Genomic DNA, 27,978 nt, shown 5'->3' with positions numbered 1-27,978 from the left:
GGCAGCCGCCCCCGCCCCCGCGTTGTGGCGGCGGCGGCCTGAGATGGCGGCGGTAGCTGCGGGTGGCTCGGGCTCGGCCGCCGGGGCGGCGCCTCAGCAGCAGCAGCAGCCGCAGCCGCCGCCGCCGCCGCAGCAGGCGGCGGGGGGCGCGGCGGGCTCGGGCTCCGGGGAGGCCGGCGGGGGCGGCGCTGGGGCCGGGGCGGGCTCGGGCGGCGGGGCCGGGCCCGGAGGCGGGGGCGAGTCGTGGTACCTGGCGCTGCTGGGCCTGGCCGAGCACTTCCGCACGTCGAGCCCGCCCAAGGTGCGGCTGTGCGTGCACTGCCTGCAGGCCGTGCTGCCCCGCAAGCCGCCGGCCCGCATGGAGGCCCGCACCCACCTGCAGCTGGGCTCCGTGCTCTACCACCACACCCGCAACGGGGACCAGGCCCGCGGGCACCTGGAGAAGGCGGTGAGGGCCCCAGAGGAGGCAGTGAGAGAGTGGGGGGCTGGGGGAGGGCAGGGTCCTGCAGGGTGCTCGCGGGTGGCGGCTGGCGGCCACTGAGCACTCTTCCTGCGTCCCTGCGTGGGAGTCAGGCTGCTCTCTGCCCCAGCCAGCTTGTGATTTGGTGCCCTACTGAGCAAGGGGGCCAGGCTGTTGTCTGGTGGGCTGAGTGAAGGGTTTCATGCCGTGGAGGGAGACTGTGCTGGCTCCTCGATTGAGGCCCATGAGCCATGTTCTGTCTGTTTACCAAAGAAATTGTAGTGTGAGAGAACGGGTGGCCTTGGGGCAGTTTCTTGAACCCCTTCGTATTGTTGACTGTGCACTGACTCATCTGTTGTCTTCTCTTACAGTGGATGATATCACAACAAGTATCCTTTCCTGACCATCTGATGGTAGAACTTTAATAGCTGAACACTCACGTTTATAGCTTGGATTTAATGTGAAGTATTTCGACAAACAAGACTGGCCAGAGTGAACCTGATTCAGTATTTTGTAGGTTGTTCTCGCCAATTCCCAGACGTGGGCTTTTCTTAAATCTTTAAGCTTTGTCTTGGCATATTGAGCATTGATTGGTGGACTAATACATATTGCAACAAAGTTTAATATTTACTTAACTTTGATGCTGCTAGATTCCACAGTTTGAAGATGTTAAATTTGAAGCAGCAAGCCTTCTGTCTGAACTGTACTGTCAAGAGGTAAGTGTATTGAGGCTGCTCCTAAAATATGGTGCTTTGCTGATCATGAGTGCCCTATCGAGGGGGTGAAGGGTTTTTGACAATTTACAAATATTTTTTGTATTAGAACCACAAATGCACACATCAGTTACAACGTACTCCTGATTATGGGTGATCTCTGGTGCAGGGAAGCTTAATTTGTAGTGAAGTAATATGGAAGTTCCAAGGTGTTTCAATATATCCCATTATGCTGGTTGCAATTACCATTACAATTAAGAAGTTCTATGATAAAATGAGTTTACAAACCTTACTTATTCCATTAGTCATGGAGGAAAAGACAGGCTAACTTTTTTTTTGGAGTTTCCTGAGATACTTTTGTTATGTGCCTTGAATATTTTGGATTAGATTTACTAAAAGACCTTTAAAAGGGGTCTTCAGTTTTTGTAGGCAAGCCCATTTGTGTTCTCTAGTATGCATTTTTGTGCACGCATGAAGGGTTATATGAGTGTACAGATGGATTTATGTACTAATATTGTTCAGCACATCTTTAGAGGACTGCAAATTTGATTACTAATGTCAATGTTTGTTTTCAATTTTTTTTGGTTTTTTTGCTTTCAGACTTTTTTAAATTGGGACCAAACCAGAATGTCTTTCATTAAATCTCAACTGCTTTCAGTGCTGAAGATTCATTATTTTGGTTGGTTTTACTGTTGACTTTAAGGTACATATTTTTATTTCAGAATTCAGTTGATGCAGCAAAGCCTTTGTTGCGTAAAGCCATCCAGATTTCACAGCAGACGCCGTACTGGCACTGTAGACTACTTTTTCAGCTTGCCGTAAGTATTATTCAGGTGCCTTATAAAGCTGCATAAAAGGACTGTGAAAATGTCAGGAAGAAAGTATAATTTATGTGTAAATTTCTAGATTTTTGCAAAGAGGAGAGAATACTTCTGTATTACTGAGGACACAGCAAGGCTTGGGTGTCTGTCTCTTGATCCAGTGGCTGGAACTAGTGCATAGATGGAACTGCCGAGAGTGCTTCATGTTGTACTATTGTGATAGACTTCAAATGGAGTCTAGTACAGGCCTCCTTGCCTGTAGGGGTGGTGATGTGGCTGGCAAGAGAAGGGAGGGAGGAGATCCTCAGGATTCTAGCAGGGACATAGAATCATGAGAAAAGGTAGAAGAATCCCTTTCAAAATGTACATAAAAAAGATACCTCCCCACAAAGCCTGACTGGATTGAATAGAGAGTTTCCTACTTGAGGATGGTGTGAGAGAAGTGTGGGTTCCACTGTTTTCCACTTGCCTTAACATCCAAAGCCAAACTGGGTTGGAAAGTGGAATTACTACGAAGGCTTCAGGTCAACATCAGAAATGTTGTTCTCCCCGTTTCGTAAATGTTCTTATGCATGGCTTCAGTTGCACGTTTAACACAGCACTGGTTTTTAGGCATCATCTGAGAACAATCTTGGAATTAGGAGGTGTGCTTGACATCTTGTCCTTACTTTTGTTGTACATGTGTTCAGCGGATACTACTTAACCGATCTATAGGGTATCCCAGACTGTTAGGATTAGAAGCACATCATATCATCCAAAGAGTTTACAGGCTAACCAAGTAGTGAGAGGGGCAGGTCTTGCTCTCTGCTGGACCTGTACGGTCAAGAGAGCATTGTTCAGCAATATCTGTTCCAAGATGTGCCTTTTCTCAGCAGCCTGATAGATACACAGAATACAATGAAGGCTGTTTGATAAGGATTGAGGGAATTGCGCTTTAGAGGCACTTTCTTTCAAAAGGGAGCTTGCCAAACTATTCTCTTGAAGGATGTGTTAACATTCACCTCTACTCCTCTTCCCCCATTCTGTATAGGCTCAATCAAATAGCAACAACTTATTTCCTTGAAAATGACTCGTTTGTGTAATTTGAGTTGAGATTTTTGAGAGCCTTGCACTTCTGTCAATTAAGGGGGAAATGTTTACTTATCAGTGAGTTGTATGTGTACGTATAAGAAGCTTAACCTCCAGTTATAGTCTGTGCTTCTGTGAAAGATTATTCTTACAAACCCCAAATATGTTGCTGGTATTGTGACATGTTTCTTTCTAGCTTCTTCCTGATCAAAAGGCCTGAATTCTTTATTCTGTTGCACATTTCACTGAGATAAATTGGCTTTCTGGCTGGAGATTGGGAAAATTCCAATTTCAGAAACTAAGGATGCATCACAAAAAAAACCTACACCACTCTTCTTCCCTGGCCTGGAGCATTGAATATCAGGTGGTGCTCACCGACTTTATGATAGTGCCTTCCCTGCCAAAGGAACCCCTGCTGTTTTTGACTGTATGTTAGGTTTAGATGAGGCTGTATGTAGAGTAGACCACCTCTACTCTATGATAACTTGGATACATGTTTAAAAAAAAAAGGTTTGAAGGGGATTTTCTTTGAAATGTTGAAAACTTTTTTAGAAGAGGAATAGGAAAAGTTTCCTAAAAAGGCCTTCTGTTGTGTTCAGGTGATATGTAAAGAACTCCTATTAAGCAGTTGTAGCAAACTTTAATTTCATAACAAAATGTCCAATTATTGTAACAGGAGTACCAAAAGAAAAAAACATAACTGGAAGTTTGAGTCATCAAAAATGCTAACTTGAAAACTGACTGTTTTTTTCTCTTCAGCAACTTCACACACTTGAAAAAGATTTGGTATCTGCATGTGACCTTTTAGGAGTTGGAGCAGAATATGCTCGGGTAGTAGGATCAGAATATACCAGGTATGTTGCCTTCACCTACCTTTCCAAGAAATATTTTAATTTATTCTAATTTACATTGAGATGCTGGTTGCAAATGAGTTTCTGTAAATCCATCATAATCAAACCAGTATTTCTCATGTATTCTCTCTCTCAAATCTGAGTCTCTTGCTCTCGCCCATCCAAGGCTGCTTTTAACAGGAAGCAAACACCGGCAGTCTGCACCAAAGCTCTGGAGATTCTTGTTCTTAAACAGATCTTTGTTTGCCCTCCTCATCTACTCAGATCTTCCCAACATGCAGGCTTTAGCTCCCCTGCAAATGGGGACCTTCCAAGGCTTAGATACAGACCTAAAGCCTCAGACTCTTTATTTCCCTGGCACTGTGATTTGGACTCCTTTTTCCAACTTTAAACTTGCCTTCCTCTTCTAGCTCTACCCAGAGATAAAGGACAATGGGTGTTTTTCTATATTTTGGTGCATAGACCGCAAAAATTTGATTAAACCCTCTTCTCCCACCCCACACATTACCTTATAATTTACCTTATGTTGTGTCTTCTACGTCAGAGATACTCTAAAGTCTGGTCTGCCACCACTGGGGTGGCTGCACCCAGCCAATGCACACAGGATGCTGCACAGTAATGAAGGAGGACCATGGGATGATGGCCTTGCAGAGCAGGCAGGACCTCTTTTTGTAAGATCTCATTTCAAAGGTCTTCAGATGGTAGATTGCATGGACTTCATTTACCACGAAAGGGTGAAGGGCTGAGTTGGTTCTACTAGACTTTTGTCCCAGGCAGTCTAAGTATTATAAGTGTGATGCCTATATGAATAGCTTGTTTCTTCTGGCCTAGTATAGTCCACGCTGAAAAGATCTGCAGCAGTCTCTTACCCTGAGTTTTCTCTCATGAGTATATCTTTGTTCAGTGTTGTACCTTCTTAGAGCTGTAACACAGTTTTGTTTTGTTTCAGGGCACTGTTTCTGCTAAGTAAAGGGATGGTAAGTTGGATATATTTAAGTGTAACAAATAAGCAAGCAAGTTAATACTGTTACTTCACTTCATACGTTTTATCAGGACAAAATAAGGCTTTGCTCTTGAAATTATGTCTAGTTTGTGAGTTGTGTGCCTTCCTTGTGCCAAGCATATTTTGCTTCATTTCTGTAAGCAGGCATGATGTTTGAAATGCACCTGAAATCTGCTCTTTGGCATGCAGGATTCTTATGTAGTTCAATGTCTTGCCTGCTCATAATAGCAACACACAAGTAATTTCATGAAGAAATCAAGCACTGTTAGTTATTGGCATATCTCAGATTAGGGAAGTTGATTATAATCAGTGAAGAAGCCCTTTTGTGACGCAGGATGAAAGGTCCAATAACATATTATGACTAGTTCTTTTTTGAAAAGAGCACCTTTAAAGTTAACATATTAAGTCTACATTTAGGGACTTAAATAAATGAGACCTGACATTCAAAAGGGAAGAGCACTCAACAGCTTCAACTCAGCTTCACTGAGCGTTTAAGCTGTTTTTTCTGCACTGTTTATATACATAATGCTTTTCTTATAGCTTCTTTTAATGGAACGGAAACTGCAGGAAGTGCACCCACTCCTTACTCTGTGTGGACAGATAGTTGAAAACTGGCAAGGAAATCCCATCCAGAAAGAATCATTGCGTGTGTTCTTCTTGGTGCTGCAGGTGACTCATTACCTGGATGCTGGGCAGGTATGTGAATGATAATTGTGCAAAGTTATATGTTTGGGAATCAGGGAAAGATTCCTGTCCAAAAGGCTGTGATGTGTTATGAAATTACTGCATCAGATTATGCCTTAAAGTAGACTAAACTCTTTAAGGCAATGACTGTTAACTGGTTGGCACGTTTACTGAACTGTATACATATTCAGGTGTTGTCCCAGATGGCATGACCTGTGTCTGATATGAATCAACTTTCACAGGTGAAAAGTGTGAAACCGTGTCTGAAGCAGCTCCAGCAGTGCATTCAGACCATATCGACTCTTCATGACGATGAAATTCTACCCAGCAACCCAGCAGATCTCTTTCACTGGCTGCCGAAGGAGCACATGTGTGTGCTGGTCTACCTGGTGAGAAGCTTTGTTTTACTTAAGCGGCCATTGTTAACTGATGGGGTGTGGGATAAGTGTGCTCATTTCACGTGTGGATGGACCTTGCATCCAGAGTATGATCCAGTGTAAGCACTTTAATTCTTTAAATGATTGTGGAATTCACCATTTTATGTATGGACTGAATGCACAGTACAGAGCAAAGAGTTTTTACTTCTGCCCTCCCACATGTACATACATCTTCTCATCTAATGCTTGACCCTTGCTCTCCACAGGGATCAAAAAGATGCAGTTCATCCTGTAAATTCAAACTTACTGAGGTCAGAGTATGGTGACTTATGTGGCTTAAAACAACCAACAGATGGCAAACATGGTCTGAAAGAATTGGCTAGGAGAGCTTGCCATTCCCCACCCTGTTGTAATGTGTTTTAAATGCAGTGGTTTTTAATGCAATAGCCTTTTGCTTCTAGAAACCAGAGTGGTCACAAGTAAGTGTGAATCTGGTGCTCTCAAATTTAGTTCCTAGTGGTCCAAGTCACCATATGGTAAGCTGCAGTTGACAATCAAGGTCTTCTAAATAGCAGCGGATGTCCTATGTTGTGGGAGACTCCGCTTGGAAGAGCAGTTAACTTACATGGAAGTTTAATAATCTATGGTGTTTTGCTCTAGAAAGTAACTTTGTAAAGATGGCATCCAGATGGATCAGCCCTGCCAACTAAACCTGGGATCTGAAAATCACACAGTTTTTTCTAGCTTGTCCATAATCACTGGTAATAAAGGTTTTTCAGGCTGCGCGTTTCTTTGTTGTACTTCTACCATTAGCTTCAAATTCTGGTCTGTGACACCTATGCAACTTTTTATTCCCTTCAGTAATGGCAGCATTTAAAGGGGTTGTACAAGAAGCCCTGAAAATGAAACTTAGTTAACAGTGACATCAATACATGAGCCAAGTAGAATCCAGCTCGTTCTCCTAGAGCTATGTTGGTTCTTCATGACTGACAGCGGCAGAAACTTGTCTTTTTAACAAAGCAAGGAAATATGACTCCGTGTGCCTGAAAATACTTAACTCATCTTTTGAAATTGACTAGATTTCAAGTTGATTTTAAATTGTTTTGACTTCAGTTCTGGAATGTGACTCTAGACTTTCAGACCCTCTTTCTTACATTCTGTGGCAGGTGACAGTGATGCATTCCATGCAAGCAGGATACCTGGAGAAGGCACAAAAGTACACAGACAAAGCACTCATGCAGCTAGAAAAGCTAAAAAGTAAGTATTAGGGTTAAAACTTTTGATGAGTTGCAAGGCACCTTTATCTGGTGCTAACATAAAAATACCAAAAACTGCAATCTGCCTGCAAGAACAGGCACCTCTAAGGCTATTGATCTGTTTGGGGTTACTTCCATAAGCCTATGTATGAGGATTTACTGCTCAGCTGTAAGAATTTTGTTCCGGTCTGAAAGTTAGTTTATTAAGATCTGAGTCCAGAACAAGACTTCTTTCCTGTACATATTTACTGATTAGCCTGCTGAGTTATGGGAGTACAAAAAGATTAATTCATCAGTTCCTAGCAGTTTTTAAACTGCTCTGTAGAAACTTTGCTATCCAAATGACTGGACTATTCAAGATCCCACGTATTGGAAGCAAAGTCATGATCCCCAGGGGTTCAGCTAAGTGAAGCTTGGACTACCATTCTTCCCTGATCAAGGAACAATTCTCCTTTTAAAAATAGGCTCACTTCCCCAGTGGCAACTGAAACAGTAGGTGGGAGCAAGCTGACTTCTCCGATGCCACATAGTTCGTATAGACTTCTGCTCAGAAGTCTTTGTGCTGAAGTTCTGTTGAACTGTCAGCATCAGGGAAGCTAGCTTTGTAGTAGTTATCTAGGGCCTAGGCTATGGGGTTAGGATGTTTTAATGCTATATAACTTTATTTCCTGAACTACCTTTGCTTCCCTCTTAGTGTTGGACTGCAGTCCTATTTTGTCATCTTTCCAAGTTATTTTGTTGGAACATATTATCATGTGTCGGCTTGTGACTGGGCACAAAGCTACAGCACTGCAGGAGGTAAAACTCTTTTGATCACTTCCATGCTCGTTTAATCTTTTGAATATTCATGAATCTTTGCAATAAATGTTAATTAAAAAATATGGACATTTAATTTCCAAATAACATGTTCAGACTCTCGCTGGAATTCCAGTAGTCTCAGTGTAACTACGAACAATGCATAGCAGTGTCTGGGAATCCTTAATAAGACACTGGCAAGGTTCTTAAGCCTTGAAATTAAACTACCTTCCATACCTTATTTGAGAGCACTTCAGAGATTTTACTCACAGGGTTTTAAAATAGTATAGCTTGCTAATGGCCAGAACTGAGTTCCAGATACTTTTCCCCTCATCCTCTTTTTCTGTCACTCTTAACTATGCCACCATACTTCCTTCACTCAAACCCATAACGAGAGTTGTCTTCAACTCTTCTTTCCCTGACTTCCATATAGTGTCCACCACATGACACTTCAACCTGTGCATACATAAGATACAACTGTTCCTATTCATACAGCTAAAACTGTCATCCAGGCTCTCCTCTCCATCCTGATAGTTCATAAAAAATGCAGTTGAAGATTAATTTTCCTCACTTGTTCCTCTGATCAAGTCATCCCCCTTTTGAATCCTTCCACTGGTTCCCCATTCTCTATTTGGCTCTAGCTCAGGCATATTGCACTGGCTTTTCCAGCCCTTCACAACCCTGCCCTTCCCTACTTATCTTTGTCTTATGTCACCACCTCCTTCCTCCCCTCTGATGGTAATACTGGTCTCAGCTTCCCTTTTGTCCAGTCCTCCCCCAAATGTCTGCATTGTCTTCCATTCCATCCCTTTTTTATGGAATATGCTTTCTGAATTGGTCCACTGACCTTTCAAATCTTTTTTAACACTGCGTACCACAGCATTTAGAAGAAATTAGCCAAGTAATAGTGGCTAAATAAAGGAGCAGTTGGTGATGGTTCATGGGTTGTTCGTTTTTTTTAACCCTTTGAATGTTTTGCCCCTCTTCCATCTTTTGTCGCATGTTGTCTTGGATTGTGAGCTCTTCAGGACCGGAACCATGACTTCATGTGGGTGGATAGTGCCCAGCACATGATAGAATCTACCATAAAGCAAATAATTCTGAAAACTGACTGGTGCACACATCCCAGTACAGGGAAGAGCCGATACACACTGATCTATGTACGGCTTAGCTTGCAACGTGTCTGGACTCTGCTTTAAAGGTGCAAAGCGTAGCTTAACTTAAATTTGAGCAAAGCACAGCAATAAGCTAATTGGCTTTTACAGTTCAGGCAGTTGGGAAGTGGGGGCAGGCTCAGCCTAGACGTAATAAAGAAATAATTGGTTTAATCTTTTAAAATATTTTTTTCTAACAGATCTCACAAGTCTGTCAACTCTGCCAGCAGTCTCCCAGACTGTTTTCTAATCATGCTGCGCAGCTACATACTCTCCTAGTGAGTACACACTGTTACTGTTGAATTTTGGCCTATACATGGCACTATAACTAGAGTTCCACCTTAATTATTTCAGATAACTGTTCTAGTGATGCAAACCTCAGCCAGATTTTTAGACTTGTACCAGGCAAGATCATTTAATAATTTTATAGAAATCTTGTAAATTGCCTCAGTCTGTCTTTTAAGCAAACACCAAGCATTTTGTAATAGCCATAGAACAGTTAAATATTTAAACTCTTCTCCTTTAAAAATACAGCACATTTAAGTATGGGAGCTTTGTAAGTGAACATCCACAAGGTATATTGTATGCGTTAGGGAATGCATTTTGGTAACAGAAAAAGCATTAGATGATTCACTGTATGTAGAATTTGTATTTTTAATATTATATGAAACAGATTCTAAAAAGAAATGAACTTTACAATAATTTGATGAGAAGTTGGCAATACAGGAATTACTTGATCTTCTCAAGTGAACCAAACAAAACTGAGGCTTGTTGGTGTCTGGCATAACACATTAAATTGTTTTCCTGTTAATGCCTCATAACCACTGTTCCCTCTAAGCTGTGCGCGTGTGTGCATGCGCACGGATCCTAAACCCAGTGCACACAGCGAAACACCGCACGCACAAAAATTTGCACAGAAGCACAAAAATTTGCACAGAAATTTTTTTGCGCACATGGCCTGTCAAAAATGAGAGGGAACATTGCTCATAACTTCAGGATTTAGTGGATCAAACTTGCAACCATCTCCTTTACTTGCAGAATTTCAATTTTGCTACAGTTACTAGAATGCTTAGTCTAAAATGCACTTTCTTTTACAGGGGCTTTACTGCATTTCTGTTAATTGCATGGACAATGCAGAAGCACAGTTTACTACAGCATTGCGGGTAAGATTTAATGCTAAAACTACGTGTAGTAATGTAGACGTGGGCATAGAGTAGACTTACCTTCAATTTCTCTAGGGTCTGTCCTCTAGTAACCTTTTATGAAGCAGCCATGGGTTTTGCTTTACATCTCCTTGGGTAAGGCAAAGCTATCTTACCCAGTGAAACATATGAATAGATCATTCCACTATTCCTGTTGAGAGGGGGAGGATTAAGACTTGGGGGGGCGCAGAGTCTGAGTGCTTTAATATTATCATGGGTTTCAGAGTAGCAGCCGTGTTAGTCTGTATTTGCAAAAAGAAAAGGATGCATCCGATGAAGTGAGCTGTAGCTCATGAAAGCTTATGCTCAAATACATTGGTTAGTCTCTAAGGTGCCACAAGTCCTCCTTTTCTTTTTGGGAATATTATCATTGGTGCTCGCAACAATCTCTCTTTACTAGAATGGGGCAATATCAGAGGACACTGTGCTCAAAGGGCTGGCTTAGCGGTTCCATCTCACCCAAACTGAGATTACTTTCATATGAAGAGACATAAGAGTAACTAAGATGAAGCAGCAAATTCTTAAGGAGCTTGGAATAATGAAACAAAACAAAAAAGCCTCACCACCGGAATGTGGTGTTTAAATGCTGCCTGTCATGTATTTTGCTTTAGAGACTTTTACAGACTGCTGTTGGGTTTAATATTTATTAACAGCTTCTCAGAAATGAGTTCTGTGTATAAACACACTTTTGAGTGTCTAGATGGCTTGGCTCTTCTGGGCTGCGCTATTTCTTTGTCTTGTGAGGGCTGTAAACATGCTGCTTAGTGACTAATACCACTCCAGCTATTTCTGGTTTAGTTTGTGTTTTATATTCTTCTATTTTAGCTCACCACACATCAGGAATTGTGGGCATTTATCGTGACAAACCTGGCCAGTGTGTACATCAGGGAAGGCAACAGACATCAAGAGGTATGTGACTGGCTGCTTCTGATCTGTGGCTTTACAAGGTGCATATTTGCAAGAGGAAAAAATTTTAGCACAGCTCCTTGATTATTCATTCTTGGTGTGCTTTGCCACAAGGGGGAGTGCTTTGTTGGGCAACCACCCATCTGATCAACATGGCGTCATTTATTAATAATATTACTTACAGGGGCTTGAGGGTATGAGTTGGCCTGGGGCAGACCATTAAAGGAAACGAGCATTTTGGATCCTACAGAGAGGTGTGATTTAGATGTCGGAGCACAGCAGTGGGAGTCAGGAACTTGAGTCCTAATCTCAGGCCTGTCACTGACTACCTCTGTGATCTTGAGCCAATCACTTAAATTGTTCATTTCAGTTTCCATCTGTATCTAAGGGCAATATCTACATTACATGGAGTTTAATAAGAATTAAATGATTGTGAAGTGTTTGGAAATGGACATTTTCAGGTGGTGTTTGTTACCCACAGAGGACTGATCGATCAGTCCTCTTCCCAAAGAAGTTTACATCAACTTTCAAATATTGATCATTTGTACAGCAGTATTTGTGTATTCTCTCTAGCACTTACGATTGGGTTCTTTAGCTATTTTTCAGAAACAGTACTTCCAAGTGTTATACTTAGTCTTTTGTGGACAAATTATGGACAATTACGTTGTCAATTTGAACAAGCAAAAGCTGAAGCACGTTAAAAAGGGATGCTTGGAGAATGAAAATTAGTCAACTTAATTTTTGTTTAGTGTCAGGTTCTGGTTCTTGTTAGTCAGCAAGATGATTCAGCTTTTGGATTTCAAGCACTCCTGTCATATGTTTCCATTAAAAGTCTTTCCAGTTAAATTTGAAGTTTCATGCTAACACTTATGAAGTCTAAAAAAAATAGAAAATTGTTCTTTGTAAACCTGATTTTTTGAGCCAATATTGGGCTGGTGGAACCCTTCCAATGTTGGAATGTTCCATCTTGTGTTCTAGCCAGTAACAGCAAATGTTTGCTATGTTTTTTATATAACTTGAGCATTCTGCTTTATGTACTGCTCCCATTAAAACATTTGTATCCCATGCTGTAAGCTAATACTTGTTAGAAACAATTTTTTTCCATTTCTGTTTCTTGACTACAGCTTTACAGTTTATTGGAAAGGATAAATCCAGACCACAACTTCCCTGTAAGGTAGGGATTCTGGATATCTTCTAAATGCTATTTTTGCAAGGGTGTTTTTATGGCTCTTGCCTTGTAAAATTCTTAAAATAAAAAAAAGCAAGCATGAAAAGCAAATGATCAGCTTTGATGTCAAGGAAGGGGTGCTTACAGGTTTTTCAATCTTTGGCACAAAGAATTTTGCTTTGATTATGAAATGTTGGAAAATAAATTCCTAGAATGTATCCTGTATAACGCATCTGATTATTGTAAAACTCGTGGATTTAAGTTTATCGTTTTTGTCCCCAGCTCTCACTGTCTCCGAGCAGCTGCTTTCTACATCCGAGGACTGTTCTCCTTCTTCCAAGGAAGATACAATGAAGCAAAGTGAGTGCAAAGTCAGTGCCATTTGGAAGGGGTGAGCGAGAGGGGAAAAATGGCTCTTTCATACAAAAGAGGGAAGATGAGACCTCTTCCAGGCCTACCAGAATCCTTCTTCCCTTGAATTCAGCCAGGTTGATTTAATACCTGCTGTTTGCCTAAATAGGATTGACAAACAGTTTAGAGAAATTCCCCTTTAGATTTTCTTCTCTACAGCTTTGAATTCCTAGTAATGACAATATCTAGCACTCTTTGTTGGTAGATCTCAAAGTGCTTTACAAATGTCTGTATTGTTATCCCCATTTTACAGATAGGGAAACTGAGGCACACAGAGAGCAAGTGACTTGCGCAAGGTGTCGCAACCAGCCAGTGTCAGAGCTTGGAGCAGATCTTAGGTCTCCAGAATCCCAGTATTTGCCCCTTGACTTCCGCAGTTAGTCTTTCTGTTCTGGATTATGGTTATTACATGTTTGTTACGTATTTGAAGAAAAGGAGAATGTTTTATACACTGTTTCATTTTTGTTCTGTTTTGATAGACGATTTTTGCGAGAGACACTGAAAATGTCAAATGCAGAAGACTTGAACCGATTAACAGCATGTTCTCTTGTGCTCCTGGGTCATATATTCTATGTGTTAGGGAATCACAGGGTAAGCCTTTACAGTCTTCAGTATTACTACTGAGACCCTTGTTTTACTTGCTATTTGCCAAAAAAACCAGTGGGTTTTGTAAAACTAATCTGTCTTATGAGTTCCACACATAGCAGTATCCTATGTAAAGCTGGCAGCGTATTGACTTCTCAGTTTGTGATTTGCGTGTTTAATGGTACGTTGACAAAGCAGTGACATTTGCAATCTATTTCGGAAGATTGTATTTTCGTAATGTTTAAAATCGTTTGAAAAGAGGATCAAAGTAGAGGAGAAATGGTTTAAACTGGATTGTTTTGGAAAGGATTCTGAATTCAGATTCTCTTTTTTTTTTTTTTTTTTTTTTAAATCCTCATGCTGTGGCAAGATGATGCATGCAATGTTTTCCCTGATGTGCCCAGTAGATGTACTCTAATTCCTATTGTGTTGAAAGATCCTAGACCACTTTGGACTGTATTTTAGGGGTTACTGTCCTACCTCAGAAACACAGCCACCTCCTGGGTTGAAACTTGGCAGCCATTCTGTGGTTACCAAAGTTGTTTCAATTTCAGCAATAATTTATATGTAATTATTGGTGATTCATATATTGAAACAAAATCCTTACTAGGCCACTTGCTTTGAAAGTTACTAGTCTTAATTGGCCCCTTGTATATTGTAGCCCTTCTCTGTATTTGCCATCTCTGTCCTCATTTGCTTTTCTTATGCATTAGGGAGCAGTAAACTTTAACTCTGGACTTCTTCTATGTACTCTGTCTGCGTCCGTCTGTCATACACGTAATGTATAGTGTGTGTTCAGGTGTTTTGTAGTCTCTTCTAAATAAATCCTGATATCTGGTGCTTGGATTTAGTTTGCTGCAGCAGATCCAGTAAATGATGAAATAACAAAACAGGGGTTATACAGAGGAATATAATTTCACATGAGATCGGTTCTAATAGCCCAGGAGTGGCACTGTCTGTCATGTTACTGCATAGGTGAAAATTGCCCTGAGTAGCTCTTAACTAATACATGAGAACAGTGTTGGGTTAAGAGTTAGCTAGATATTCTAGATGGCAGTGAATATCTTCAAGGTGGGAGGGGAGGAGCTGGGGGCTGTGAGCATTCCATTGTGTGACTTGTTATACAAATTTTACGGAACACTTTTATATCTTAAAGAAAAATATCTGTGGCTACAATGAGTGTTTGACCTTAATATGCATTCTTGACTAGGAAAGTAATAACATGGTGGTACCAGCCATGCAACTTGCTAGCAAGATCCCAGACATGTCTGTGCAACTATGGTCTTCAGCTCTGTTGCGAGGTAAGTTAGTCAAAGTGTAGCTCCTATATGTCTGTATACAAGACAAGTAGCAAGTTGAGTTCTCAGGACTGGGGAGAGGGGAAAGACCATGCTTTTCGATTCTAATGCTTACCAAGAAGCTAGTGGCATAAACATCTTATGACCCCAGTTTTTTTAGGCGTGTATGTGTCTGAAAGACAAGAAAAGTTAATTTTCTGACCTGATATGCTCATATTTAAAGTGTGTGGAAATCGGGTGCTTCTTCCAGAGAAGCTCTGCAGGAGAAGCTGGTGTCAGTCACTTGAGTGTCAGAAATCCCGACTATCAGTCCTGCTGTGCAGCAGCTCGCATAAGCTAATGTAGCCTCTCATTTGCAGCTGTTCAGATTTGATGCCCAGGTTTTGGGCAGAATGATCTTGGCCAAAATTTTCAAAAGTTACAGGTTGATTTTGAATGTCCAACTTGCCACCTTAAAGGGTCTTGACTTTCAGAAAGTTCTGAGAACCATCCTCTGAAAATCAGTCCCACATAATGTCTCCAGGTGGGCACCCAAAATCACTAGTCACTTTTTAAAATCTTGGCCTTTGGTGTCTCATTGGAAGCCTGTAATTTTTAAGAAACTTTTTTTCCCACTTTTTCAGACTATTGCACTAGCTCCTAACTGTTTCCACCATCAGCCAACTTGTATGCTGACCTTATTTGCCCAGAAATAACGCCACCTGTTAGTCACTAAAGAGGTGTGATTCCCAGAGGAGAAAAAGATCAGGATACATTGGCTGACAGTGGCGACAGTTATGAGCCAGTGTAGCACAGTCTGAAAAAGAAAGGGGAAATGTTTGAGTGGCTTTTCAGTGCCTGATAGCAGGAGTGGTAGTCTCAAATCTTAATGTCACCTTTTCTAGTTCAGCATTAGGGTGCAAGGTGAAAGAAAGGAAAGTAAATTAAACCAGGAGGGACAGAGGGTGGTCAAGTGGGAAAACAAAAAAGTAAACCCCAAGAAAATACCAGATGGATGCTAATGGCTGTTCCAGGAGCCTATTGAATCTTTAACCTTGACACCAGCCCCAGAGTTTTTGGACGCCGAGGTCATCCCTGCATGTTTTGCTACAACAGTAGAATCACTAATGCTTGCAGTTTATAGTGTCTCCATGAACGTCTTGCAAAAGGGGTGGGAGAGAATCTTATATTGCTCTCTAGCAATCCCATGTGGCTCTCACAAGAGCAGTGTTAAATTAATCCAGAGAGAGGTTGATCTAGTTCTTGACTAGAAAGGCAGGTTAGCCTGCTATAAAGCTGAGAGGGCGCATGAATAGGCAGGATTCTAGAGGATGTTTTGTAGTTGATTCTCTCACAAAGTATCCCTTTTTCAACATTATTCTCGTATTTCACCATGTCCTGTGTTCTGGATACTGGGGGCATTGATTGTTTCACTTAATAGTTTCTGCTGCTATCAGAGCATTCATAAATAGGGAGGGGAAGACTTTTATACCACATCATACATAAATATAATTTAATTTGACTCCCATCAGACCCAGGATGCTTTATACAAATATTGACTAGTTTCTTGGCAGACTGTGTTAATGCTACAGTTGACTTATCCTGCAGCTTCAGTTTAATATAAATAGTCACGTTACTACAAACCCTCTGCTGCACATTAAGCGCTGCAGGCAGGAAAGGCTAGACTTAAATTCTCCTGTTTTCCTGCTGCTTTGGTTAAAAATGTCTTCCATGTAATTGAAATACTTTTCTAATTTGTATGTGAGTGTAGCTCTTGCGTGAGGTGCGTTGATGGCCCTAGAGGCTGACACCCTCAATTTATCCTTAGTCCGGGTGCAATATGAACTTCCCCCACACTGTCCCATCAGTGTGCATTATCCATGCCTTGGAGAGACCTTGAGTGGAGAGGGGAACTCTGTCTCAGTAGTCGTTACCTTCTGGGACTGCCTACAAGAGGTCCCCTTGTTTCATGGTGTGGATACTTGTCCACTAGTAACTAGCCTGTGGCTCATTAATTTACTGTGAATAGATTGCCAAGCAGTCAGCCATCTGATGAGTACCATTTTTCAGTCACTAGTCAACTGCAATAAGATTTTCCTCTTGCCTGCAGTCCTTGTATGTGATTACAGGTCTTTCATAAAGTTTCTGTCAAGGAAATGGCAGTCACCTTGAAATAGATTAAAGCTCTTCAGTAATGGGGGATGAGAAAACCATATACATGGATAGTTTGTGGAATTGCCCATACTGAAAAAACAGCCCTGGGTTAGTACACTAGAATGTGGCAAAATATTCAGGAGTCAAATCAGTATGATGGCAAAATACACCACACAGAGGCTCTTTATCTTGGCACTGTCATCCTGGTAATCTTTTAAACAATTAAGGTGCTTAAGGGAGAGCTTGATTGTTAATAAGTATTCACTGCAGGATAGCACTGCTTCAGGTTTCTGATAATAGAAAATATAAGACTTCTTTTTGCTTAACTGAAGGTTATTTGTGCATAATGATAGCTGCTTATTTAGCCCAGATTTCTCTTTTGGATCACAAAAAAACGCAACTTTATCTCATAAATTCCTCCTGTGTTCACATCATAGAATTGCTGATGAAAAAGCACTGGGCTACTAGTCATGGAGAGTATCCTGGCAAAATGGAAGTATTAAGGGTGGATTGGCACCCTTAAGAGCTATCCCTTCCACTTTGCTCTGCAGAGCATTTTGAAACGTCACACAGCTACTAAACGCTGCAGTGCTCCTGCCTACCTTTGACATTTTTCTACACCTCTTCCTACTTCCTCAGCTTGTCTAGTTTGGGCCTCCTCTTCATCACTTTTCACGATGTTACCGCTGTTTGGGGTGAGAGCCTTCTTCACTGCAGTTCCTCACATTGGGAATAGCCGTTCTGTATTTCTGGGCCTTGTTGATTCTCCATCTGTCTTCAAATTGCATTTGAAAACTTAATTTTTTCTCTTGTGAACACAGAATCAGTTAACTTCAGCTGTATTTTAACTTTGGAGGTGGAATATGGTTTAGCTGAAACACTATCTATTGAAACACTACACTGAGAACCCATTCTATGTATGCACCAACTTCCGTTCTGCTTAAGTGTCATAGTGATGAGAATTTTCTGTATAAACAAAGATATTTAGTGTTGAAACAAAGTTCTTCAGTCACCTAATATTAGAGCAGCTTGGAAAATCAAATGGATTGTGTATGCTGTTTGGGGTTGAGCAGGAGACTGGCAGGCATCTGTGGCAGAAACTGATCTCAGGAAAGGCAGAATCCAAAGTGGGTAATGCCTGGGATGTGATGTGAAGGCAGCTATGACTGCTTTCCCCCAAGCAATGCCAAAAAGAGGCTAATGACAAATGTGGAGAGACACAAAGATACTAGAAGGGGCACTAGGCACCGTGACTCCTGTATACAAAGTGCTGCTCTCCTGCACCAGACAGCGCTTCATAATGTGAGAGCAAGAATTGTGTTGTGGGGCTCTTTTGGCATGTCTGAGCTAAAAAGGGATGAACTAGTTTAAATGAGCAAACATTACATAGGGTGAGACTGTGATGCCAAGTTTCAGCCTATAGTGAATTAAAACAGCGCAGTTTTAAAGCTCCACAAAATTTGGGGTTTGTAATAGAAAATTATAACTCAACTTCTATTAAAATCAGCACTACTGTCAGATTAATATAATTTCCTGTAATTACCAAGACCTGCAGTTGCACACTTTTTTCCAATAGATGGCACTGTAAACTAGACACACTGTCAAAGGTTGACAACAAGCAGATGTTTTCTGTTCAAGTAAGAATTACTGGTCCTTGTGGAGCTCCATAGAGGTTGAAAATAAAGAGAATAAATGTTTTGAAACAGGGAAGGATAACAGACCGTTTAGCAAAAGTGAAACTTTCTCCTGCCCTCTGATTGTGCAGAATAGGACAGTGCAATAGCAGGGAATGTTCGATGTGGCTGGTGTAATAGCATCAAGTATTTTAGGCATATTTTAAATATTTTTTATTGTATACAGTATCTAAGATTCATCTGCCCTCAGATGCAAGTGTGCAGTTCCTACTGAAGACACTGGGAGGGAGTAGACGTTAGCACCAAATGTAACTTTTGGCTGTTTTGGTCCAGTTCTGTCTGATCTTGCCTTTCCATTAAGTAGCTGAGGTAAAAGCACTTGGAGTACCATACCCAAGTGACATAGTTAAGCCGATCTAATGTTCAGTATAGGCAGTGCTAGGTAAATGGAAGAATTCTTTTTTCAACCTAGCTACTGCCTCTTGGGGAGGTGTGTACCTATGCTGACGGGAGAGCCCTTCCCGTTGGCGTAGGTAGTGTGAACACTGAAGCACTAAGGCAGTGCTGCTATAGTGGTGCCACTGCAGTATTTCTAGTGTAGACTAACCCCGTTTCATTATTTTCATTGTTCTCCCTTGCTGAAAATAACTTTTAAACATCCCTAGTGTAGCAGAAACACCTTTAAACTTCTCTGCAGAGTTGTTATAAAAGTATCAGGGCATGCTATTTAAAGGGCAGACTATTTTGGGGGGATAATCAATTTTAAAAGCTTTGGATTCAGTGTTTCTTGAAAATGACTTTTTTTTATAAAGTAGGAGACAGGAAGGAAGTTCCACATGGGGCTACACAAGTGACCTCCTCTTTCTCCAGCCAATAAAAAGGGGCATTCCTAAGCAATAAAAAATCCCATCTGCCCAAACTGTCAGCCATTTAATTTTTCTCTCAGTACAAAAATGTGACACACTCCACTTTTTTTCTCTCTCAGATCTGAACAAAGCCTGTGGAAATGCAATGGATGCTCATGAGGCTGCACAGATGCATCAGAACTTTTCACAGCAGCTTCTTCAGGACCATATAGAAGCTTGTAGTCTTCCAGAACACAACCTAATTACGGTAGGTAGTCTTCATCTTTCAACAGTATGGTGTGTGTAAAGCAACACACTGATCTTTTCTCTCGTCTGCCACCACTCCCCTGACACACATGCATCTCAGTGAGTCGCCAAACTTCAGGCTGCTTCCTAATATTTATAATGGACGGATAACAGAAAAGAGAAATGGAGGTCAAATTAATGAGTTAACTTCTGTAAAGGCTGTTAGGTTGCTGATGTCTTTATTTCTCAACTGTGCTTTTCCCTGAGTGTCACATGATTATTTATTGCATGAGCAAAGTGGTTTTTGTAACCCGTCAGATGGTTCGTTTTACTTACAGATCTTGCTTTCAAAGCAAGAAACCATTTATGTTTTGGATATGTTATTTGGTTATGGTAGTACACCCAGATCTTCAGTCTGAGAGATATTGTCTTGTACATTGCAAGAAATATCCACTACTGTTCACATTTCTGCCATGTTTAGATTTGTCTAAATCGAAGTGTCTTTGGGTAGCCAGTCTAGGGTTTGGTTTAATTTCACATTTTGTATCTATACAGACATTGCCATAAACTGAAATTTTTTACCCCTTTGAATGTGCTAGTCTTCTGAAGTCACTTAGATTCACGTCTAACAGAACTAAATACAGTGTTTTATTTTGGAATCCAGAGAATTACCTTAACCTCTGACTCCCTAACTTTGACTGTCTGTGTCAAAATGTTCTGACACTCAGATTGTTTTGAAGAGGTAAAGAAGTCAATCCAATTTTTTTTAATTAATCATAATTTAAATGTCTTAACTTTCTGGGGACAAAATGAGATGGAGAATGGAGAATAGGAATAAATCATTTTATTGCTTTGTCTGCAGTATGTCCCTTTGTCTGCAGATTTCCCAGAGGAGGGAATGCTTGAGATATAACCTCTTGTTTACAAAGATGCCCACAGTAACTATGTGATTCCCAGGAGCATGTGTATATAACCTGCAATCCCAGAGGGCACAGATTTCAGTGATAGTGCTGTGCTAGTGACTTCAGTTTGATGTCTACCTGCATTGCTGAGTTTTTCATAATCCATGTTCTGATTGCATAGGCTAGATAATGTGGATTGGATAAAATGTATATTATAAAAATTAGTTTTTCTGTCTCAGCAGACTTCGTAAAATATAAAACACGCAAATGTATTAAGATGGGTGAGAAACAGGCCTTTATTGAATTTAATTTTGGTTGTAGCTTGAGCATTTTAATAGACTTGTACAGACAAACTCAACTTGGGGCCCTATCCATCAAATCTGTACTTAGGAGTGGTTTCAGGATTGGACCTTCACATTCTTATGGGAAGGAACAGGAAATGCATTCACTCAGTAACTTGCCAAACGTAGGTCAAATGAAGTAAGAGACCAATGTCTGAAATTAAACTGGACCCAGGATTGACTGGCCGTTTGAACAGCAGCATTTTGTCTCTGTGGTATATCCTAGTAATGGACTCCTGGCTGATAAAAATCAAACATTCTGGTTTTCAACTACTTTTGATGCCCTGCCTTTTAGTATCTAATGTGGTAAATATTATATGGCCAACTCTTCATTTCTGATCTTGCTGTGATTTTTTTCCCTCCCATGTAGCGTATATAGGATTTTCATATTGTATATTGTCTTTCAGTGGACAGATGGACCGCCTCCTGTACAGTTCCAGGCTCAGAATGGACCCACCACCAGCCTAGCCAGTCTCCTGTGAAAGAGAGAAACTACCAGGACAATGCTTAAAAAATGTAGCCAAAAACGGGGGGAATAACCAGAACATTTTTCCAAAAATTTTTCTGCAAAGAAAACACAGCAAATTCCTCTTGTAGCGAGGGCCTAGTAGGACATGGAGTGATGATCACATAATGTACATTTCATAGACTTACAAAGTGAGAAGGGCATTTTAAGCTGCTTTTATGTAGCCTGTGTGAACATACAGCTAGTTTGTGTGTATACTCACCATCTGGTTTTAACTTGTTTTCCTCTTATCCAGAATTAAGGTTTAGACAAAGAGGAACACTTGTTCCTTAAATTGGTTAGATGTTTGTTTTTAAAAAAGACAATAACAGAAAATGAAGAATGTATTCAGATTGGAACAGTGATCATAATCTAAATATTTAAACCCTACCTGAAATGATGCATGCCTGCTTTTATTGTTTTCTATGCTCTCCTCTCCCTGGGAGTAATTGGATAGAATCATGACTAGCCATAGGGGTACAAGAAGTTTCAGAAGTTGGTTCATGAAGTGGCATCCTTTCTTCTTATTCTGTATCAAGGCTTTGAGAGTGCCAGAAGTATTGGAATCCCATAATGAAGGTAAAAATTAGCTCATTTACTAGTTAGACTGTTGGAGAGAAGCAAATCAAAGTGTGTGGTTTAGGGTAAACAGTCCCCAAATCTGACATGAATATCTGTATAGAAGAGGCTTACAACAGAATAACACATGCACCTGGGAAATCTTGCGTTTCCAAACTTTTCCATCTGCTGGGCAACTTGTCTGTTTTGGTACGTCAATTTTTGGAACCTTGCTGCTGTGAAGTTACTGTGTTTCTCTGTCTGGGTGCTGTCCAGCTGCCTACCAAAATAGGAAAGATGTGGTCACAGCTCGGTCATTTCCATTCTGCACAGTGGAGTTTGGCAGTTGTTAATTCTGTGGAGCAGTGTCAACAGCTTGTAGCTGGGATTCCAACATGCTGAGTGCAGAATGGTGTAAAAGTGGTCATACAGGGTTAAATGTTTCCCCTTTTTGGTAGCTCTGCATATTTCAATAGAAAAATACGTGGTGTTAAGATTTTTAACCAAACGAGTACTGCTGATATTCCAGTAATACCTGTGGGTTTTTTTTTAAGAAATGCTAATCTTACGTTTGGGACAACTTTCTGACCTTAAAATTGTTGAGTCTAGCAGGAGTGTATTTGAAATTTCTCTCTTGGGGTGGTGGTTCTCCTATTTAGCAATCTGGCATCTGCCTGATAGCGTATTATTTGCCTTCTAGAAATCAAAGTCTACTACTTGACCACTGAGAGAGAGAGATTTTTAATGGGACAAAAATCTGTTTCGTCCATGTAACGGTGGGGTTTTGTGATCCCTCTGCTTGCTGTACTGCCGCTGTGTAACCTCTTTCTCAGAGCTGTGCCAGTGCACAAGCCATGGTAATTTTAGGCTTCATGTAGGGGGAAGATGCTTCAACTTCAGGCCTGCAGAGCAGTACTTGATGCAGCATAAACTTAGTTTTTTTCCCAGAACTCAAAAGATAACAGCATCTTTGTGAGCTGACATGGCTTTATGGGTACTTTTATGCAAATAAGCATCTCTTGTTTCTCATAGTTATATATATAGAAACTGTTCCACAACATTTGTGATTGTGTTGATTTAAAAGAAGAGATACTATCTCCAGGGTGTCACCTGGTTTTTTGACCCAGGCTGGAATGCCATTCTTGTACCCAAGAAGGGTTGTGCCAGCTGATCATGAGGCACGCTACTTAGAGTATACTTTGCTGAGTTCCTTTGAATTATATCACTGACACTTAGCACAGTGCAGCCATCCCCATGAAGGGTCCCAGATTGACAGCTCTGGGGACAGAAATCCTCTCTGCTCGTAAGACAGCTTTGGCAGCAGCACTGCAAGCTTGCACCACAGTACCAGTGTGGCTTCAGTTCTCACCAGGTGGATTCTGTCGCTGTCCTCTGATGGGGCTGCCAGAAGAGGTGCCAAATTGTGGTATGGGTGTCTGTCACTAAGAAGGGTACTGGCGCAATAGACTTTTCATACTGGCAATCAAGCAGCTGTCACTGCAGTCACTTTGTCTGGATTTCAGCCATTGATGATGAGGTGAATGGTGCCATATTCCATGTGCCATCCAGACCCCTGTCTTAGGACATCCCTTCTTAAAGCCCACAACCTTTACTCTGGGGCATGAAGCAATTAGTGTCTAGTACATCTATGGCCAGATTTCCAAAAGTGCTGAACAAACACCACCTCCCATTGAAACACTTATGGAAAGTGGCCATATTCTCAGTGATGTTGAACACCCCTCCCTGCCCTCATGGTTCTCCACTTCTGGTTGCTGACTGGTCTTAAAAATATGCCCCCAGTTGTGGGTGCTGCTCAGTTGAAAATCCTATGAAAGAATCTTGGTTTAGAAGTGTTTATACTTCGCATTTGGATGTTTGTTAAAGAATGGAGCCTTTACAAAATGGGGTGGGAGTGTCTGTCTGTCTTGCTTTCCCACTGATAGGGAACATTCTTGTTCTGTAATGTAATATTCAAATTAATACAAATATTTTTAAATAATTCCCTTCAAAGATCAGCCTATTCAGATTATCCAAGCACTGTTCCTTTGCCTTACTTCTAGGCTCCTGTTATCCACCCTAAGCTCTTTATTCACCAATCACGTTCCCATTCAACTGAAAGAAATCCATTATAAATGTTGGTTAAATGTCTGTTCTGTGAAGCAGTGTAGTGGGCTGAGGATTAGGTGTGGTTCACATGAAGTGTCTCCAGCCAAGCTGGGCATGTTCACTTGAGTCTACACAGGTACGTTGCCTCCTGTGGCATTACTGCCTTCAAGCTTTCAGGGGAAGCAATTGGGTTTTCAATGCTAGGTTATGAAAAGGCCGTGTATTATCCTCTGTGCAGCTCTTCAGTTTGCAGTGGTGATTTTCTAGCTTCTTGTTGGCAATACCTTGGCACATATGGATTGCTTTGTTCTATCTGTAGAAAGCTTGTTGTAAAGTTATCGAAAATAACAATGGGAATTCCACCTGTTACCTGACTAGCCAAGACTTGCTTCTTCATAGGAGGGTGGTGCTGCATTTCCAATCTTCTCTGGACAGAGTGGCATGCTTGTTCATATCTGTTGACATCTGACGTATCACCCACCATAGGCTTTGTTTGAATTCAAACTCCCTTTCCTTTCTCCTGCCTTCTTCCTGTGCGCAGAATTTCACACACTGTGTAAATTTGAATTAACCTGGTAATTTTGTATCTCTGAAACTCAGTGTACATTTGCTACAATGTACAATGCTTTTTGACTACACTTGTGTATTAAATTATTTAATAGTCATATTTGCTTTTCAATACATTTTGTATGTAGCGCAGATTAAGATAAGGGTCTCATAACTTAGGTTCTTCCTAATTTTAAAATGCATAGTATCTTTGGTCATCTGTACGTCAAGATGAACAGAAAACTAAAATTTACAATTTAGAAATTTTTGGTTAAATGCTTGATCTGACTTTAAATTGATTTGATCAACACTGCATATTTCTAGTCTTCAGACTCCTGTCCCTTAATTCCCTTTATATGAAACATACACAGTCGTTTTTATGAATTTCTTAAAAAAAAAAAAAAAACCTGTACAGTTTCTTTAGCATTTTTAAATAAGTAGTAAAACTTATACAGAACCATTTTATCATTGTCATGTAGGTAGTGTAAAAACTTCAATATGTATAGACAATGCAGTCTGAAACAGTGTTTGCCTATTATATTTTCATTTCCTGTAGTACAGACTTCAGAGGGGTTTCAACTAATAAATTGCATATTTGGGAAAGACCATTTAAATTAGCTCCCAGTTTCTTGAAAAAGTAGATAGGAAGTTTATTCCCCCTGTACGTACGTACGTACATATGTACGTACACACATATGTACGTACACATGCGCACACGCACAGAGAAATGTGTGATGGTACAACAGTGTTAGAGCCTTGAGTTGTTATCTTACCTATAGACACATGCAGTTCATCACTCTGTTGTTTTACCGCTTTGATTTTAGTTTTTCAATTTACCCAGAGAATGGATAGTTTTCTTTTCTTTTATGACAGAAATTCTAATTAGTATGCCATTTTGCTTTAATGTACAGGGGTGCTGACAAAACTACATATCACACTAAATGAACCTGATTAGCATTTATAATATATGGCCTTCATGCCACAATTATGGAACTCTTTTGCACCAGAGGGGTGGAGCAGGGAGCCAATCAGTATATCAGCTTGTACAGAAGAACCTTCAGTGAAGAAAACAAAGTGAAGTATCACTTGTCTGTACTGTCCTGCTGTCTGTCTGAGCAAGTTTGTTGAATTATTTGCTGCCATGAAATGTTAATGTTAGATTAGGTCTGTACAACGTATTGTTTGTGTTTGTAGTTCTCCCTAAATACCAGGACTACTACTTCCGTCTAACACTGTAAATACCGTAACTGATGTAAGGAGACATAACTTTAGGCATTAGTTTGTTGCGTTTGGTTCCTCTCGTTTTCTATATTAGAAGAATTTTTAATAAAGTTTAATCTGGCCTCTAATTTTAGTAACTTGTAAAATACTAATTCCATTAGTTGTAGGTAACTGACTACCAAGGCCTCTTATATGGAGGTGGTGACTCAACCCATCCTCCAGATCTGCCATTGAAAGTTTAAGGTGGTGCTGCTTTGGGACAAAACACTGTTCAGAGAGAGCTGTGTCCTAGCAGGACCCCAGCACAGTACATGCAAAGGGGTGATGTGGCAGCATGCAGGGAGGTGGAGGGCTGCTCAATGTGACGCTGCCCCTCATTTTACTGCTGTTGAGAGTTCCTGTCTCAGAGTGTGAACCTGGGGTTTCATGACACAGTGCTAAAAATGTCTGAGCCTGGTCTATGCTGATATTTACACAATAGCACTGGTGCAGCTACTCAAAATCAGGTACAAAGCTTTATTATGAATGCAGCTCTAGGGCCTGTTAACATTGATGCCTAAACTAACAAGGTTCTCCTAACATGGTTCTGCTTTCCTGATTGTATAATATAAAGTTTGTGTGTTGTAGTCGAGGTGGACCACCCAGTGTTTGTTTGGTCTGTGTCCGCATTCACACTCTCCACTCATCTGAAGCAACAAGACTAAAAGGGAATCCAGGGAGAATGGATGAGAACACAACCTGTGCCCCTGAGTCCTTCACAATCACTCCCAGAGCCCTGTTATCACTACAGATCTGCTCAGGATCATACCTGGCAGTATGATTAGTGTCTATGTGGATGAGCTGCAGCGGGTAGTTATCAGTAGTTAGGTACTTGCCGAACAAACATCCCAGTTTTCATGCAGGCAAATTCTGTTTGTGTCACTGCAGCCTGTTCACTGGGAGCTGCACAGAGGTGTGTCATGTGCTGATATAACTTCATTAACAGGGCAGCCAGGCACTCTCTTCAATTGCTGCGGGTCATTCTTTTGTTAGGAGTAGGCAGCTTGCCTTCCCTTATTAGCTTTTTACACTTAACCTTTGACATGCAGGATGTCTAGTTATGAATGTAAAATGGACCAAACAGCCTTAAACAGCTGAATGAGAGCTCTATTAGAGCACATGCCTTCAACTGGGCTCCAGAGGCCACAGCCTATTACAGTGTTAGACTGAGCCAAGTTCTGATAAAGCAGGGTAGCAAAAGACTCTTTACACCTTTCTTTAAATAAACTGCACTAGGTGGTGTAACACTTCTTGTGCTAAAGATTACTTTAAACCCTGATGCCAACACAAATGAAATAGCATAAGTTGGAGAACCCAAATAAATGTGTGTTAAAGTATAACTTTAGAAGAATCTGTCCTCAGTAGTTAACTATAAGGTTCTCAATAGCTTGAGGGGAAGCCAACTAGTTATAAGTGAATTACTGCTATTAAACTGTTATCATTTGAAAACTACAGTTGAGCTCTTGAAAGTGAAAAACGTGCTGTAAAGCTATATTAGGAAAAATTACCCATTTTCAAGATATCTTTAGAAAAAGATTGCGTTGTAGAGAGGTCAGTGTTGGTTATTAAATTCCATATAGAATTGGGTACAGGTAAAGGAAGATGAGTAAATAGTTTTCCTGATCACAGGTAGAATCTGTTCAAATGTGCAATTTGGTGATGTAGATGCTCTGCCAACTAGGACACTGGACTAGAAGCCCTGCGGTCTATTACTAGCTCTTCTACTGACTTATTTTGTGACCTTGGGTAAGTCACTTCACCTTCCTGCCTCAGTAAAATGGGGAAAATACTTACCTGTCTCTGTTAAAGATTGAGATCTGTGGATGAAACGCTCTAGATACGAGCTCAGTATTAATTGTTCCTATTTCTTTGAAACAAGCACCTGAATTATCTGATCTGAAGACTCATCTAATCCCAGAAAGAACCTTGTTAGTGTGTGTAAATTAGCTGGTGAAAGACTAGTTTCAATGTGTAAAAATAAAAACCTCTTTTAAAACAGACCCCAGTTCCTATCATTTCCCTTGTAAGTGAAGAAAATAAAAGTGATTATAAACTTGCCTGACCCCGTGCTGCATTAACAAGCTCATAAGTAGGGTGTCTAAAGATAGGAGCACGTTGAAATGCTTTCTAAATGCTCTTCTGTGTAAGTG

General features: G+C 40.7%; 1 protein-coding gene across 1 annotated transcript; it reads left to right on the top strand.

Moving 5' to 3' along the window:
• Nucleotides 1-43: 43 nt before the first annotated feature.
• On the top strand, nt 44-27,826 carry MAU2 (MAU2 sister chromatid cohesion factor). The gene is made up of 19 exons (XM_074939796.1): nt 44-448; nt 832-849; nt 1,111-1,176; nt 1,896-1,991; nt 3,822-3,916; nt 4,863-4,890; nt 5,457-5,612; nt 5,843-5,989; nt 7,144-7,234; nt 7,928-8,031; nt 9,383-9,460; nt 10,280-10,345; nt 11,210-11,293; nt 12,415-12,464; nt 12,741-12,818; nt 13,349-13,460; nt 14,665-14,755; nt 19,505-19,632; nt 21,261-27,826. The coding sequence occupies exons 1-19, from the start codon at nt 44-46 to the stop codon at nt 21,333-21,335; spliced, it is 1,968 nt and encodes a 655-aa protein (XP_074795897.1). The 3' UTR covers nt 21,336-27,826.
• Nucleotides 27,827-27,978: the final 152 nt, after the last annotated feature.

The sequence above is a fragment of the Natator depressus genome, chromosome 25, assembly GCF_965152275.1.
Source record: "Natator depressus isolate rNatDep1 chromosome 25, rNatDep2.hap1, whole genome shotgun sequence".
Classification (NCBI taxonomy): domain Eukaryota; kingdom Metazoa; phylum Chordata; order Testudines; family Cheloniidae; genus Natator; species Natator depressus.
This window is presented reverse-complemented; position numbering and strand designations above follow the sequence as displayed.

What these genes read in the sequence shown, in the direction of transcription:
- MAU2 (XM_074939796.1), top strand. Translation starts at nt 44, where the DNA reads ATGGCGGCGGTAGCTGCGGGTGGCTCGGGCTCGGCCGCCGGGGCGGCG. An exon ending in AGTTTACTACAGCATTGCGG is followed by an intron (nt 10,346 to 11,209) that starts GTAAGATTTAAT and finishes CTTCTATTTTAG; the next exon opens with CTCACCACACATCAGGAATT. An exon ending in CAGAACACAACCTAATTACG is followed by an intron (nt 19,633 to 21,260) that starts GTAGGTAGTCTT and finishes ATTGTCTTTCAG; the next exon opens with TGGACAGATGGACCGCCTCC.